The sequence below is a fragment of the Hemiscyllium ocellatum genome, chromosome 14 (assembly GCF_020745735.1).
Source record: "Hemiscyllium ocellatum isolate sHemOce1 chromosome 14, sHemOce1.pat.X.cur, whole genome shotgun sequence".
NCBI classification, from domain to species: Eukaryota; Metazoa; Chordata; class Chondrichthyes; order Orectolobiformes; family Hemiscylliidae; genus Hemiscyllium; species Hemiscyllium ocellatum.
Genome location: NC_083414.1, coordinates 17697676 through 17715937, shown reverse-complemented (window position 1 = coordinate 17715937; position 18262 = coordinate 17697676). Strand labels below are relative to the sequence as shown.

General features: G+C 39.7%; 1 protein-coding gene across 5 annotated transcripts in view; it reads right to left on the bottom strand.

The window, feature by feature from the left end:
- Nucleotides 1-275: 275 nt before the first annotated feature.
- dnase1l4.1 (deoxyribonuclease 1 like 4, tandem duplicate 1) overlaps nucleotides 276-18262 on the bottom strand; it is a 114983-nt gene continuing 96996 nt past the window's right edge. For all 5 annotated transcript variants that reach the window (XM_060835420.1, XM_060835422.1, XM_060835421.1 and 2 more), the window contains 5 exons: nucleotides 10420-10532; nucleotides 7395-7507; nucleotides 3669-3826; nucleotides 1256-1352; nucleotides 276-1088 (listed from right to left, as the gene is read on the bottom strand). In XM_060835420.1, the coding sequence (XP_060691403.1) occupies nucleotides 1023-1088; nucleotides 1256-1352; nucleotides 3669-3826; nucleotides 7395-7507; nucleotides 10420-10532 (547 nt within the window). In that variant the 3' untranslated portion in view covers nucleotides 276-1022. The remainder of the gene's footprint in view (nucleotides 1089-1255; nucleotides 1353-3668; nucleotides 3827-7394; nucleotides 7508-10419; nucleotides 10533-18262) is intronic.

Genomic DNA, 18262 nt, shown 5'->3' with positions numbered 1-18262 from the left:
ACCAGCAACACATTTTCAGCATCTTTGGACTGTGGAAGGAAACCCACACAGACCCAGGGAGAATGAGCAAACTCCACACAGACAGTCACCCAAGGGTGGAATTGAATCTGGGTCCCTTGCACTGTGAGGCAGCACTGAGCCACCATGCCACCCCAGGGATCTTTGATTATTTGGATGTTGAATTGTCAACTGATCTCTAATTCTATGTATTAAAAATTAACTAAATTCCATCAAGAATCTCATGCATTTCACTGTTTCTGTCATTGAAAGAAAGATTTTTATTAATACAGCTACTTTTAAAACCAGTAGACATCCTAAAACACTTTGCAGCAATTGAAGCACTGTGAAGTGCAGTCACTGTGTTGATGTGTGGAAATGCAGCATCCATTACACAGCAAACTCCCATAAATAGCAATATGATATCGGCCCAATAATTTGATTTTCTGATGATGTTGCTTGAGAGACAAATATTGGCCAGGACACTAGGGCAAACTCAGAAGCAGAATGCTGCAGATACTAGAAAGCTGAAGTAAAAATAGAAAATGCTGAAACACGCAGCAAGTCTAAGCAGCATTTGTTGAGAGAGGAACAGAGTAAAAATTTCAGATCAACGACCTTTCTTGAATGTGAGTATTGTTAAGTATATTTAAAGGTGCTACCACAACAGCAACTCAGTCAGAGAGTTTTTGCAAAGATTCAGTAGACAGTCACTAGTCGTGACATTCACGAGGTGGTTACTGAGGTGTCAGTGCTCAAATGGATATGACACTTGTGCATTGCTGTCCTTAATATGAGTTGCTACTTTTATTGTTAAAAGTAAGAGAATCCACTTTCTGCTGTAATAATAGAAAAAGGTCAAATCGTTTATATTTACCAGAGCAGCTTATGGAAAAAGTATGGAATTTTAAATACTGGGGCACAATGGAGACATCAAATTTTGTTAAGATTCAACAATTAGTTCAGTGTTTTCCAGTTTCTATTCCCACAATGTTCTCCCGTCCACTGACTCAATCCAGGTTGGATTAATTTCTTTCATTTCTTAATTTGAGTTCCACCTCAACAGGATAATGATCGCTCACATCCAAAGCCTGATCATAAAGAGAAAAGTTTTTTTTATTATATGGACATTTTGTAGATTTATCATATATTTAAAAATGACTCGAGGGTGGGTGACAGAGTTGTCCCCACACATCCACGGTTTTAGCACAAGCTCAGTTAAAACTCAACTCTCGATACCAGTTATGATATGACCCACCTGCTCTTCACTCAGTTGCAGTTCTTCCTGAAAGTTGAAAGGCTTGGCAGAATTTGGAACAATCTGCTTATAAAACCAATCTCCGTAAACAACAATTCTGTCAACACAACAATAGACACAAATCAAAGACAGTGCAATAACAGTGTACAGTAAACAGAGAAATCGCTGTGGACTTGTATATATCAAGTGCAACACCGCATTGTAACAAGACTCTTTACACAGGGAAACAAAAACATATACTGTTAATAGATACAATCTATCCAAGCTTGACATATTAAAGTAGGAAATACTCATTTTGATTTAAATCTGTCGTTCCACATGCATTTCACTTTCTGAACCAAACATGGCTTCATCTTTTAAATGGATTTGTGATTCATCTTATTTGCTTTGTTCGTCATCTCATTCCTTATGTTTCTGCTGTGTTGACAGGTCTGTCATCTCTTGTGTCCCAGAGCGAGTTAAGTTTTGGCACTTGAAGATGACTTAACGCGTCTTTTCCCTGTGATTGAATGGTGATTAGCTCTTCTGGTTTACGCACCTTATAGAGATTTCCAAAGCAACCCATTCTGAGATATTGTCACATAATCCTGGAACACATGGGACCTGAACCCAGACCTCCAGGCTCAGAGGCAGTGACACTATGACTGCATCACATGAATTGCCAACCCTCCCCTTATATAAAAAGGGCAGTTAGGACTTTTGGAGAACAATTAATTTGACAGAGTGACATCTTGGTGCAGAACTCCTCATAGGGTGAGAGTTGGTGGGGAAAGAAAAGATGATTCATATCCACAAAAAAGGATTAAAATTTAGTGAGCTGCTCTTGCACTGGCTAAAGAATAGCAATGTCAGTTGAAGAGGGAGAGAAGCTGGCTGTATCCATGCGTTACGGTGACTCAGTGGTTAGCACTGCTGCTCTGCAGCAGCAGGGACCCGGGTTCGATTTCAGCGTCAGGTACCTGCCTGTGTGGAGCTTGCACATGCTCCCTGTTAGTGTGGGGGGTTGCTCTGGTTTCCTCCAACAGTCCAAAGATGGCAGGTTAGGTGAATTGACCAAACTAAATTGCTGATAGTGTTCAGGGATGTGTAGGTTATGGGCTGAAGGGCCTGCTTCCACACTGTCAGGATTCTATGAAGATTTTACCCAGAATGATATGTATAGGCCATACAATATTAGTTTGCATTCTCACTTTTGAGTCAGAAGGGACCAAAGGGACAATGTTTTCACGCAAAGGGTGGTGCATGTATGAAATTAACTGCCAGGGGAGGGGTAGAGACTGATACCGTTACAACATTTTAAAGGCATCTGGATGGATTTATGAATAGGAAGGATTTGGAGGGATATGAGCCAAATGCTGGCAAATGGGACCAGATTAATTCAGGATATCTCGGTTGATATGGACGAGGGAAGGGTCTGGTTCCCTGAGATTGAAGGTGAAAGCTCATTTAAAATGTAAGCACAGAGCTTTAAATGACACTTCAGCGTAGCACTTTTCGAGCCGCTGTCTTTTAGATCAGAGCTTGAAACTCTTTCATTTCAGATAGATATTAAGACAAACGTTGTGACTCAGTTCAGGGAAGTGAGGCTTCTCCCAGTCTCCCCTCAGCAGAAGGAAGAGTAAAAGAAAATCCATCATAGCTTATAAAACAACAGTGGATAGATATTTGAAAAAAAAATGTTAATGGATATGGGGGAGGAAGGGGAGATGGGACTAATTCGCAAGCTCTTTTGGGTGAGACAGGATTGCATAGTTTCCTGCTGTGAGTAAAATATTATGAGTCACATTAATTATGGATTAATCTTGCATACAACATAACAGATGGCTAGCAGTGAGTGAAGTAAAGAATATCATGTGCCTGCGGTAAGTTTTATTAAAGGTACCTTTGGGAACGGAAGCCTGAATGAAGGTAGTAATATTACAGTATTCTAGCCTTAAAAGATTTTCTTAGAACAATCCGTGGAGAAAAGAAAAACAACATGAATAATGCACCAACCTGTTGCTGGCAGTAACCCTTCAATCTCCTTTTAATCAGAAACTGATGTTAGGTATAAAAAACATACAGGAAACAGGCTGAAGAGGTGTCGGGAGGCGTATTCACTTTGCACATGATTGCTCCTACTTCAAGTTGTCAGAAAAAGATAACATGTGGAATTCTGGGTAAACGGCTTGAAAATTAGCAGGGCTGGGGTTACCCAGAGCTACATTCACACCTCACCATGAGCGGTCAGAAATCCTACTTACCCTCTGAGCTGCAAAGCCTATGTCATATTGGGGAGGGGTGTTTAAGAAATGGGAGAGCGTAAGTTTAAAAGATGGTTAGGAGTGGGGACCGTGGTGTTCAGTAGGAAACAGGTATTTAAGATTTTTGTTCTGACCCTGTCAGATTCCCAGGCTTGTAACCTGTGCTTTACCTGTCATAGGCCCGGTCTGTCTTTGCACTTGTGGTGGTGTCCTCATCATCTCCAATGAGCCAGTGAAAATTATTATCGGTTCTGAGTCGAATTTTTTTCATCTCGTCCTTCGACACATACCTTCCATCAGCATTAAAGTCCCCAAGTATCATAAAGTTCTGTGGACAGGGGGAAAAAGAGAAGTCACCTGAAGTGAGAGATGTGTAAGACTGTTTGGTATCTGACTAATTTAAACAAGTTGAACTATTTTTGCTGTCATTAATAGATGTCATTTTACTCTGCTTGTATAAAATTCTACTCACTGTTTTAATGCAGTAACTTGTTTAACTTTAAATTGGTCAATACCTCTCCAAAAATATCATTAAGCAAGTGCCCAAATCAGCAGTCAACAACAGGCTGAAACGTTGTATTTTTAGTCATGTTGGATGATAACTGTAATACTTTGCATTTATTCACTTTTTTAAACACGTGTAATTTTTTAAAAAATTTTTTCAAAGGGGTTGTTTTATTGAATCTCTCATTCAACCTATCTTAACTTTCTGTATTAAGACTGTAGTAGGGTAGTACTGAGCCATGCAGATTAGAAAGATATTAATTAGTTTTTACAATGGGTAAGCATTTAGTCAGAGTCATTTGCAGCAGGGTATTTAGTCCATTGAGTCTATTCCAGCTTGCTATGAAACAATTCAAACAGTTCCATGGCTCCATTCTTTTCCCAAAGCCTGCATAGCTAATTGTTTCAAATTCCCCATTCAATTTTCTTCTGAAATCATTGAATGTCTCTGATTCCAACACCCTCATGTGTATTGGGTTCTGGAACATTACAATTCACTACATAAACTGTTCATCTGCCTACCTTGAAACCTCACGGGAGCTGTTCTTTTTTTCACCTTACTCAATAAGTTCCATGATGTTAAACACTTCATTCAAATCTCCCTGAGTTTCCTTTTATTTCAACAAAAATAACCCCAGCTTTTCCAACCTAATCTTGTAGCTAACTATCTTCATTGTTGGAATCATTCCTCTGCATCCTCTCAAGGGGCCCCCACATCCTTTCTGAAGCATGATGACCAGAACCAAAAGCAATAGTCTAGTTGTGAGCCAGGTAGAGTTTTATAAAGACTCAACATAACCTCTTGACTTTTGTACTCAATGTTTCTCTGAAGCCCAAGATCACATATGCTTTGCTAATTACTCTCTCAATAAGTGTTGTCATTTTCAAACTATCTGTACATGTATCCCTTGGCCCTCTATGCTGTACAATGTTTAGAAATGTGCCAATATGACTCATTATGTACTAGGATACTTTTAAATTAATTGATTAACTGAAACTTTTCAAGCTGATCAGTTACCCAATCCTTGATTACAGCATCCAACAATTTCCTCACCCCGGATAGTAGACTGCAATTGTTTGATTTCCCTCTGCCACTCTTCTTAAAGAGCAGAGTGACCTGAGTTAATTTTCATTCCAAAGCTACAACTCCTGAATCCCGGGAACTTGGAAAGATAATGTGAGGCAATGTGCTCTCTTCCATCCTTTAACATCCATGGATGATAACCATCAGCTCTTGGGAATTTGTCACTTTTCAGTTCCATTAATTTCCCAATGACTGATGATTTACTTAAGCTAAGGTGACCATAATCACGACTTCTCCAGTATCTGCAGTCCTCACTATCTCCTAGTTGCTGGAGGCTATACTGTGAAGCCTCTTCCAAGGATGCCCACCCTGAAGAAGCTTTCTTTCTCCCTCTGCGGATGAAGGGTTATGCCTGAAGTGTCGACTCTCCTGCTCCTCAGATGCTGCCTAACCTGCACCACCACACTTTATCGACTCTAACCATAGTCCTCCAAGCATCAAAGAGCTCAGTTATGAGGAAATATTTGGCTGAGTTTTCTGCTTGGAATGGGAGAGGAGATATCGAGGCAAGTAAGTGAGATGGAAGCAGAATACTTAAACTAACTAACAAGGGGTAACTTTCAAACTAATCAGGACTTTTTTTCTTCTGACTGAGTGTGTTTGCATTTATAATGGGGAGCAATGTGTCAAAATGATTGAACTAATAGAACCTCAATGGGCTCCCAAAATATAACTAATATAAGAAGGAGGACATATGGTGCAGTACATTGCAAGGAAGGACTGCCTTTAAAGCTCTAGGTTTAAGTTTGGTGGCTCAATGAGTTAGCACTGCTGCCTCACAGGGCTAGGGACCCGGGTTTGATTCCAACCTCGGGCCACTGTCTGTGTGAAGTGTGCACATGCTCCCTGTGTCTGCGTGGGTTTCCTCCAGGTGCTGCAGTTTCCTCCCACTATCCAAAGATGTGCAGGTTAGCTTAATTGGCTATGCTAAATTGCCCATAGTGTTCAGGGATGTAGAGGTTAGGTGCATTAGTCAGGGGTAAATATAGAATAATAGGGTAGGAGAATAGGTTACTCTTCAGAGGGTTGGTGTGGACTTGTTGGGCCACACTGCAGGGATTCTACGATTCTAAGTTCAATTCGAGCACCTGACAGCATGAAATATGCATTTATAATGTTGCTAAACAGGGCAATTATGCATTTGTAAAATCAACCATTATCACTTCAGTATGTTGTATAGGGATAGGACAGTCTCCTGACAGTCATGCTCAATGTGCCCCTGGAGCTACAGCCTCAGGTGACAGACTGGTACCTTCTAGGAAAACCTAATCAAAGATGCAGGAGAATGTGGTGTGTTTCCACATGTGCCACTTGGTATGGGGAAGCTTGAAGTGTAAATGACAAGAGGGTAATTGGAACCAGGTTTGACTGGTTGTCAATTTGTAGGATGCTGTCAGTCTTTGCAAGGAATTTGAAAACAGGCAGCAGTAACAAGGTGGGGGGAACGAAGCAAAACTGAAGAAAGCTCAAAAAGAAAGGTACAGGATAAAAGAGATATAGTGCAGAGAAGAAACTCCAAATTATTCAGAGGTGAGGGGGAGAAATCCAAATCAAAAGAAGCAAATAGTAAGGGCATTACAACGAAAAGCAGAAAATCCAGTTTCGGGGAAGAGAGGGAAGTGATTGGGGAGAATGGAAAAATGGTAGGATGTTTACGCATCAAATTGGAATGAATAAAATTGTATTATTCATAGCCAGAGAGGGTGCATGTGACAGAATTAGAAACAAATCAATTCTGGTAAGGTGCTTTTTTTAAAAAAAAAAGTTCTATAAACCATATAAAGAGCGATTCTAGTTTTTAGTTGGCTATTATCATTTTCTGGACTTTCTGATGATGCCATGTTTATCCTGAACATCTTCTGCTTTACAGTTCAGAGTGAGAGGAAAATATTGTCTTCAGAGTGGACAAGACTTAAACTCAGGATCTGAAAGTGAAAACAAAACATTGACATTGCTGCAAAAGCTTAGCAGATCTGGCAGCCAATTGTTTTCAGAGGCAAAATATAGTTCTGAGATAGAGGACTAATGTGGTTCAAAGTTAGAAGGAGTTTATTTTCAGAAATCCTATTTGTAAAAATAAAAATTAACATTTTCACCACATAAATAAACAGAACTTATGACTGATGCTGAGTATTGTCATGTGGCTGTTTCTAGACTTTTAAAGTCAAGACAGGTTAAAGTTACAAATTAGAGTGAGTAACTTATGCCATTTAGTTGCATAAGCTCTGAAATGTAATAAATGTGGCATTTAACCTTCCTGCATAGTTTGCTTTCAAAAATATAAAAATGAATAAATCTGGAAACACACCTTTACTTTCCACTTCTCTTTGATCTTCAGGAAGACGTCATACAGTTCATCGATTTCTTTGACTGAATCTTCAGGGCATGTGTGTTGGGGAATGAGCACAAAGTTCCTTACAACTGTATGTATGAAAGAAAGGAAAAAGTGAGGACTGCAGATGCTGGAGATCAGAGTTGAAAAGTGTGTCTCTGGAAAAGCACAGCTGCTCAGGCAGCATCCGAAGAGCAGGAGAATCGACGTTTCAGGCATCATTCCTGATGAAGAGCTTATGCCCAAAATGTCACTTCTCCTGTTTCTCAGATGCTGCCTGACCAGCTGTGCTTTTCCAGTGTTGAAGAGTGTGGTGCTGGAAAAGCACAACTGGTGAGGTAACATCTGAGGAGCAGGAGAATCAATGTTTTGAACATAAGCCCTTCATCAGGAAGTATGGTGCTTTTCCAGCACCACACTTTTTGACTGTATGAAAAATAGCCAAGCTAAAGTCAGCGTAATGTAGCTCTCATCCACTTCAAAATAAAACACCTGATTTCAACCAAATGAATCGGTAGACCTTAACAGCCAATACCACATTCCCTTTGAGCTAAATTGCACTCTAACAAGTATTTCTAATGTATTCACCAGAAAATGGCATGTGAACTGTTTAAAAGCCTCACAGAAATCCAAGCAAAGTTGAATTACTAATCTGCTGCTGAACTACAATCTTTCATGTAAATTATAATGAAAGTTTACAGCCATTATTCAGACTTAAAGCTTTGCTGATCAACAAGCTAGATCCTTTGCTTTATCTGTTAATAGGAGACTTGGGCCCATGCGCCTTGTCTCTTTCCTTGCCTGTTTTTTTATATTTTCCCCATCATGTACGAGAACTGTCTTTGGCAATTAATACAGAGACTTATTTAGTAGGTGTGTAAAACACATTTAGGCCTATGATGCTGCCAATTTCTGCATGTATATTTGGTATGTATATTTTTTGTATGTGGCTGTGTTACCAATAGTCAGAAACCCGAAATCCATTGTCAGCTTGATTGTTCGAGTGTAAACGATAGCTTTAGAACCTGAATCATTGCTTGTCTCATGTATAATTTAACACATAAATGACACCTTGCATTGTAATTATATCAGCATAAATCCTGCATTTTGAAGGTTTCACTGCATTGATCCATAGTTTTACATACATTCATGCACGCAATTATCCTCCAACCCCCTGAGGGGTGACCTTATAGAGGTTTATAAAATCATGAGGAGCATGGATAGGATAAATAGATTCCCTGGGATGGGGGAGGCCAGAACGAGAGGGCATTGGTTTAGGGTGAGAGGGGAAAGATTTAAAAGGGACCTAAGAGGCAATGTTTTCATGCAGAGGTGTATGTATGGAATGAGCTGCCAGAGGAAGTGCTGGAGGCAGGTACAATTACAACATTTAGAAGGCATCTGGATGGGTACATGATTAGGAAGGGTTTAGAATGATATGGGCAAGTGCTGGCAAATGGGACTAGATTAATTTAGGTCAGCATGGACCAGTTGAACTGAAAGTTCTGTTTCCATGCTGTACATCTCTGTGCCTATGACTCTAAGCCAACCCACCCCAATGTGGTAATAATCAAAGGTAAGATAGCAATCATAAATACAACAAATTCCTCATTATAATAACTGCAGATAATAATGTTCAGTACTGCTCTCAAAAGGTTCTTATGCAGTTCAAAGTAAACTTTGATTTTCAGATTATAACAAGTGAAAACGTTGGTATGACCAGTCTGGCCCTTTAGAGTCCATCTGTCTCTCTCTCTCTCTCTCTCTCTGTGCCAGATTCTGTTATCTTCGTACCTGATTGTCTTTTGAATATTGCTGAAAAATGTGTTGCTGGAAAAGCGCAGCAGGTCAGGCTGCATACAAGGAGCAGGAGAATCGATATTTTGGGCATAAGCCCTTCTTCAGGAAGTGTCTTTTGAATATTCCCAATATCTGCGTTGGGACAGTCCAGTCCAGTAAATCCCTTTGAAGTCACCAACATGCACTTTATGTTGTTTAGAAGGGAGTTTGTGAACCATTAAAACCACATTGTTTGTTTATTTACATGAAAGAGTAATGTGTCATGTCTGCATAATTCAGAGAAAAGCTAAAAGTTAACAAGTAATATTGATCTGCATTTTGGGATCTTGGCAGTAGAACCTTTTTTTGAAAAACAGATATTTTCCTAATTGTGTTTTTTGAAGAGCAGCAGCACAGGTAAGCAATATCTGGTTTTTTTTCCAGTGTTTGAGGGAAAGATTTTTAAAATTAATTCACAAGATGAGGGTGTCACTGGATACACCAGCATTTATTGCCCATCCCTAATTGTCCAGAGGGCAGTTAAGAGTCAACCACATTGCTGTGGGTCTAAAGTCACATGTAGGCCAAACCAGGTAGGAATGACAGCTTCCTTCCATAAAGGACATTAGTGAACCAGATGGGTTTGCCAACAATAGCTTTGTGATCACCATCAGACTCTTAATTTCAGATTTTTATTGGATTACAGAAACAACCAGAGCAGGACTTGAACCCAGGTCCCCAGAATACTTGGATTCATTGGTTAGCGATAATGCCGCTAGGCCATAGCCTCCCCATATTTGATGTCACCATCTGTTCCTTTCCCTCACTGTTGAACTCCATCCATCAACCTGGTTAGGGACTGACAAATCCCATCCACAGTTTTGAGACCGTTCTGGCTCAAAAGGATACACTTTGCATTTTCTGAGCTGTTTGAGAAAGTTCTACACCAAACATAAAATCTTTTAAAATATGTTTCTCTTTTACTTTGTTTTCTTCCCATTCCCCACGCATACGACTATCATATTATTTTCGATTCAGTAAGTAATATTAATGCAACAAGGTACGTGAGAAGTATGTTTTGCCATTTTTGACATATGTTATCCTTCACTTTAGTGGGCTCCATCGCATTGGACTATATTACTAAGATCACATGCAAAGACTCAGGAATAGTTTAACTGCAACGGGTTCCCAGTCCTGGCGATGGAACAATGAAGAACTATACCTGTGGTTCGAGATTTGAACTGAATCACGAATGGTTCCCTGGAGAAAGCATCCTCATCACCCACCTGCAGGTCTTCGTATTGAAAAACTCGTTTCACTTCCACAATATCATCACTATATGGAAAATATATGAATTGGTTAGGTGGAATAAACAGAACAGAACCAAGCCTACCAGATTCAAGTTTGATCATTGGATTGGGGGATCTCAGCTGATGCAGTTGTAGATATGCTATAATTTGGCTTAGTACCTCTTGTTAGAAATTTGTCTTTACAAACATTGGTTTATTCACTCGTTGGAAGGCTCTTGGGTCGCACAGTGGTACAATTGCCTGACAGGTTTTGTTTTCCTTCTGGAAGTCCATTTTGAATGTAACATTTATTTTTTAAACAAATGACTGGCCCGACAATCTTTTAAAGAATATATTCCTGCAAGTAGTGTGAATTAGGGAGAACCTCCCACTTCCTACAAGAGACAAATCAGGAATGTCTAATTCTGAATTGCTACACCATTTAGTTCATAACCACTGACATTACTTTTGTGCTCAATGTTAGAAGAATATTTGAACAGTTATTTTGAACAATGTATTTGAATTAAGATGCAGATTAATGGCTTGAATAAATGTATGCATTTTCCTTGCTCATTTGTTTCACTCTAGGATGTGGTCATCAACATTGATTTCATTAGTTTGGGTCCAACATTTTCAATTGGCATATTCCTTTACGCTGCTTAAGCATTCTAATCTTTCTTCACAAATCTGATTATTCTACTTGTGAAAGTGCAGGGCACAATAATGGAATAAATTAGCGTTGCTTCGTCTGCTGTGCAATGATAGGTCCAATGACAGAAATGCTCAAAATTCTGGTTGCTGAAAGAATCCAAACAATTTAACAGACCAAAATAACATTGGTTTTCGGATATCTTTCAGAGTCAGGACTTGTAAGCAGCCATTCTGAACTCTGAATGGAGAACCATAACCTGATTTTCTACGCGCTTCAAAAATCACAATGAGACATGGAATAGTGACTCTAGTCACTGTAGATTTGGGCAAGCAAACTATAGGAAATTGGAAGAAATTATCAATTAGGAGATAATATAGAACAAGGTATCTTTCAGATACGACGGATATAGGAAAACCAATGGCAACTGTCCATTATGTACCTTGTCTGCTTTTCCTATCTCTTGGATAGTGGACAGGTAAACTAGGTTGGTATCCACTGGAAAGAGGATACAGACAGTTTAGCAGCTTGCCAAAAGTAAACATCATCACCTCCCCCACCACACCAAATAAGAACATACACTGAAAGATACACATTATCTACCATGACTGATATATCGAAATAGCATTGCATCTGGAGCTATCTGGTATTTAACTGAACAAAGTAACTGACCTCTCAGTCTTTTCATCTTGCACTCGTCAGGACAGATGCAAGAATGTCAAATTTCAAAGGGAGTAATAATTTTTACACTATGAGAAACAGGGTGCTGGTTTACTGACAAATGGATTGCAATTGGTTGTGGTCCATGCATTCTCATGGGGAATGCACCAGGAAACTATTAACACACCCCACTTTGTTTAAATTTAAAAAGTCAATTCTAGATGGTTGAGATGTGCCATGGACGATGTACCAGGAAACAGTGCCCTCCAAGCTCTTGTTTAATTGAAAAGAGGCAATGCCTTTTTTTCTGCAGAGGATTAGGCTCTGTGTAAGGATAGGTGTGGCTTCTAGCAAGTGTAAGGATGCCATATTGTGAACGCAATTGATAATCTTAAACTCATGTAAGTGTGGTTATTAGACACCCAGATTTTTCAGTTCATGCTACATTGTCACAGAATTATACCTGATGTTCAACACAAGGTTCTGAGTTTTGAAAGCAAAGGCTGATTGAGCAAGATAACAGCAGCCTGTCTTTTGCAAAGAGCTGAAGGAATACAATGCTTGACATGATCTACATGCACGTCATTGAAATGTATGGTCTAGATACCTAGCATCACACTGGCTCTGAAATTCATGTATCATGTTACTCATTTGTGTGATAGGTAGAACCATCTGTTTGGCTTGACAACACGATCCTGTTAATGGGGAAGACCACTTCTGATACTTTAAAATAGTAACAGAGTAAATACTTAGCTTCACCTTTTGGTCACGGTTTTGGGATCTGTTACCTTGGTAGGATAACTTGGGGTAGAGGTGGCATTTTTCAGGGCTAAAAATGGTGGCCCTAAGCCCATTCAGGAATTTGTGCGCTATATCACAAGCATTGACTAAATAGCCATTATCTCACAAGCCTTGTTTAAAGCATGCCATTACAGCATCTAGCTTGAACAGTCTGCAATGGCTCAAAACCTATTTATAAGGTTGTCATTATGACCAATCTTATAGAGCATGGCACTGTGAGAAATTTAATGCCTATATTGACTCCTAGGGTAGGCGTGTGGTTGACATTGTCAAGAACCCATTAGCAAATTAATCAATCAGTATGTCAAGGAGAGAGCATTCATTAAACAGCTCCATTCCAAAGGTAAATCTGAATGCAGGATGGGCCCCATGAAGTTGTGTAAGGAACATTTTATATACACCTGCAGATTGAAATAAAGCAAATTTATTATCAGCATGTGAGAGGTAGCAAAGTGTCATTCCATCAAAAAAATATTTATTGTGGAAACTGACAAAAGTGTTAACGAGAGCTAGGCAGAGAGAGAGCCCATGGCAACCGCATCTGTCTAGGAGATTAAACTTGCACTCATTGCAAGAGTAGCTATGTTCATAGGTTCAATCAATATGGATTAAAATAAATGGTAGCATACCTAGATCACCACAATATAGTGACATAGCTCACCATTTCCATACTGTCCTTGCCTGAAACATTAGTGAATAATCTCGCAATGTCAGCAGTACTATCAAACAATTATAGCTATCACTTTACAACTGGACAGCTAATAATGGCTTCTCCTACCTTACTCTATCAATCCAAAAAGCATATTTTGATCCTGAGAAGGAACAATATAATTCGTATAAATTTATGGGTACACTCATGGATGACAAATGGCTGATGGGACAAGAAGAACTACCAGCATCTGTGAAACCAAGCTGCAGTGCCTTTACAGAGAAAAGAGAAAAAAATGGCAGCATGGGAAGATGTGTTGAGATAATGTTTAGACAAAATATGATAAATGGCTATGGTTGCCTTATATTCCAGAAAGTCATAATGGCTGTCAACATTAGTGAGCACTCAGATTTCATTTTCCCTGTTGTTATTCTTCTGCCAATGTTCTTTGCAGAATATCTGTAATGTCAAAATTGTGCTGGTAATAGGATTTCACAGTAAGCAATTGCAAGTTTATTTTGGGCATAAATCTTTATTTCCTAAACACTATTATCATCATGTATCAGTGAGACAGAAGACAATGACAGTTGGCAATTTCAGTTGCAGCTGCTATTGGCACAAAAAAGGACTGAAGATGATTTTTAGGGTTCTTTCTTTCTCAGTCTCTTTCTATCTTCCTCCTTCTCGCTCTCTCTCCCTCTCTCATTTTCTCTCTCCCTTTCTCTCTATTTATCTCTCTATTATCTATCTATTTATATGTCGGGTGGCACGGTGGTTCAGTGGTTAGTTAGCACTGCTGCCTCACAGTGCCAGGGACCCAGATTCGATTCTAGCCTCGGGAGATTGTCTATGTGGAGTTTGCATATTCTCCCCATATCTGCGTAGGTTTCCTCTGGGTGCTCCGGTTTCCTCCCACAATCCAAAGATGTGTAGGTTAGGTGAATTGGCCATGCTAAATTGCCCTGTAGTGTGAGGTGCATTAGTCAGGGGTATATGCGGGGAATGGGTCTGGGTGGGTTACTCTTCAGAGGGTCGGTATGGACTTGTTGGGCCGAAGGGCCTGTCTCCATACTGTAGTTAATCTAATCTAATCATGTCAATAGAAAAATGCTCATTGTTAGGTAGTGCAGAAATGTTGTGCAATGAGCAGACATGAAGCAGTGTCATAAAAGCCATAGAGAAGGGTTTAATTTGGCTCCATTGAGTAGAGACTGTGTCTCGCACTCCGTGAAATACATCTTAACCGTTTCTGAATGGAGTTAGTGTCAGGGAATCTGAGGGTATAATATAACAATTTGCAAAAGAAAAATTAGGAAAAGAAACAATCAAAAAGGTTTATAAATTGTAAACTTTGACTGACTCTATTAAATACCTTATATCTGCACGCACTGCCTGTCACCATGCTCCATTGTAAATTCCTACCCTTGCAGTTATAATAGAAATGTCCTTTGTTAAATTTGATATGCATCAACAACCTACTTGTTATGTGGAAATGCCACATAAATTGGGAATGGAAATTAAAGAATCATTAGTAATCTGTAACTAACCTGTAACTTTAAATTAGGAGGCAATTAGTTCCCCTTCCAACTCTGATTCACCTGAAAACAATAGTTTTAATTCCCCTTCTGCAGTGCCACAAGAGAGCAAATGTTACCAATTTAAAAAGGAAGCAATTAATGTTTCATGTGCAATTATCGCTATCAGTGCATTGTACATAAAAATTCCCATTAATCACGTTTCAGACTTTCTCAACAATGTCTCTAGCTATGGCTAGTAAAAATGTGCATTGAATAACTTAAGATATAGATACAGGCCAGATCACTCTGAGAACACCTACATATCTTTTGAAGATACTGGGAACACTGACTTTCTAATGATGTTTACAACATGTATTCACAAAGACTTGCCACAGGAGAGTGTAACCGATATCATAAGCTCTATTTTGGAAGTAAAGTTCCCCATAACAGCAGGTATATTACTCTGACAGCTGCAACATGGATCTGCTAAACAGGAACAAGATTCAAGCTTTAGAGAGGTAAATCTGCAAACTCATGGAATAATGACGTTTGTCTGTTTTGTTTCAAGACACCTCTTTTGTCGTTCTGTTTCAATTGATTATTTTTCTATGGTGTTTGATGCTTGCGATTGATGTGGCTCACTTTTTGTGGGAGTAGATGTCTTGGGACACAGAACACCTGCATGCTCTGAGCTTGTCCGAACAGTTTTACAACAACTATACCCGTTCTGTTGGCACTATCACATATGGCAGAAATCAAAGGTGTCCATCCTGTTGCCATAGAACACTTGGCTATCTAGCCCTTAAGAGAAAGAACTTGCATCTTGTATATAGACTCCTTCACAATCTCTCAAAACTTTCTACAGTAAACAAAATGCATTTTGAACTGATGTGATGCAGGAATATGTGGCAAGCAATTTGCTCACAAGGTCGCAGGAGCAATAATATTACAGTGACTGGAAAATCAGTCTTCCCGATGTTGGGTTGAGGGATGAAAATTGAGACTCCTGTTGAGTGTAGCTGACTCTGCGGAACTGGATCTTTTATTGGGACGTGAGCCCATGTTGTCTGTCTCAGATAGTGCCCAAGACATGCCCAAACAACATAGAGACTTTATTTCTTATTTGGAGTTGGGGGGAGGGTTGCTATCTTGTTTATTTTTTGTGGATCTGCAACTTTGGAAGCAATACTTTTAAGTGTATTTACCTGCCCGTTTGTAAATCCCAGGCCACTCCACCAATGTATGTCATTGTTAAGAATTTGAAGTATTTGCAAATTAATAACAATATTAATTTAAACTTTCAAAACTCCAAGGCCCCACACACGGCCAGGGCCAAAGACAGAAACATGGATATCCTGGATTAACATACATAAGAGTGTCAGCACTGAGGTCAGCAACATATTACAGCTAGTTCTAAATCTTCTTGAATCTATATAAGTAGTGTAATGAGCAGCTAATGTAGACAATTTAGCTCAATTACGGCATCTCTATTTTGTAATAATCATAATGGAAGCCTAGCCATCTGCCTACCCTAGTCATTAGATGTCAATTTCTCCACTGAACCTGGTAACTATTCTCATCTATTTCAAACCTGCCCTGAGTGATTGATTTTCAACTTGCTCTATGACTCATTAAGATCTAAATGGAGTGTGATAGCTCAAGAGATGGAAAACTTGATTTGTGTTTAGAGAATGTATCATCTTCAGCAGCAAAGCTTTAACAGCCTGGTCAGAATTCTTAACCATCTCCAACAGTGAAGAGAGACAATCCTGTCTGGTAAGTCACACTGGCTCTATCAGAATTGTAACCTTAGTCAGAAGAATCCTAAATGACTTCCTCACCAGACATCTGGTTGTGCCCAGCAGTAGGGACACGGCCCCACTGGTTCCAGCAGCTAAGCGATGCATTTTTGAGAAGGATTGGGAGTAGCATTCCAGTGTGGACATGGCAGCATGGTAGCTCAGTGGTTAGCGCTGCTGCCTTACAGCACCAGGGACCCGGGTTTGATTCGGGCGGCTGTCTGTGTGGAGTTTACACATTCTCCCCGTGTCTGCGTGGGTTTCCTCCAGGTGCTCTGGCTTCCACCCACAATCCAAAGATGTGCAGGACAGGTGAATTGGCCATGCTAAATTGTCCATAGTGTTAGGTGCATTAGTCAGAGGGAAATGGGTTGGGTGGGGTTACTCTTTAGAGAGTTGGTGTGGACTTGTTGGGCCAAAGGGCCTGTTCCCACACTGTAGGGAATCTAATCTAAAAAAAACACATCTCCTTTTAATAAAACATTGCAACCTCTTCTTTCTGGAATGCTTGGGAGCAAGTTGTTTTTTCCTTGCATTTCTGAGTTTCTGGCTCATAGAATGACATTAGAATAGGTAAAAACAATAACTGCAGATGCTGGAAATCAGATTCTGGATTAGAATGGTGCTGGGAAAGCCCGAAACGTCGGTTTTCCTGCTCCTAGGATGCTGCCTGAACTGCTGTGCTTTTCCAGCACCATTCTGATCCAGAATGACATTAGAATGCCTAACTGCAAACATATAAATCAGAAGGTGCCACTACAGCTATAAATGTATCCCAGAAATTGTTAGCATTTTAACATTGTAATGAATACCTGCTCCAAAATTGTACTTTCAAAAGGACTACAGGAAGAAGCAATCAAACATTCATCATTTTTAGTAAGCTCATGCTTCAGCAATTTGATTCAGCGCCTGAACAGTTGTTTGTGCATTGCTGGGTATGCTCGAAATATTTCCGGACAATTGGTGTTTCAGACATTGGAGTACTAGATATGTGAGGTCACAATGTAACTAGTTAAACTTTCTAGGCTACTATGAGATTACAGGTATATGATTTTATCTTCACACATCGCAGCTCAGACTCATGAGAACTACCTCATTGACATGCTGCTTTGTACAGCTAGAATTCTTATGAAGCCTAATGTTCCACAGAAAGAGCTAGCTTGTGCATTTCAAAATGGTTTATATGCACATGATACTACCATTTGCATGCTTTTTTTTCAAATTCATTCATGTGGGCATGACTGGCTAAACTAGCATTTGTTTCCTATTTCCAGTTGCTCTTGAGAAGGTAATGGTGGGCTTCCTTCTTAAACTGCTGTAGTCCTGGAGTGTAGGTGCATTAGGGAGGGGGTTCCCTAACTTTGACCCAGCGACACTGAAGGAATAGTGACATATTTTGAAATCAGGATGGCGTGAATCTGGAATGGGAGCATGTAGGTTTTGTTGTTCTCACATATCTATTGCTTTTGTCCTAAGTAGTGTCAGTTGAGGGTTTAGAAGGTGTTGTCTGAGGGGTCCTTGATGAGTTGTTGCAGTCATGGCTACCACAGTGCATCAGTAATAGAGGGAGCAAATGTCAAAGATGTTACTGCAAATCTGACAGAAAGGATTTCATGTGCTGATATTATGACACAATTTTGTGACAGCACCAATGAAATGTACTTCCCACCATCATCCCAGGATCTGTTTATTACCTGAAAA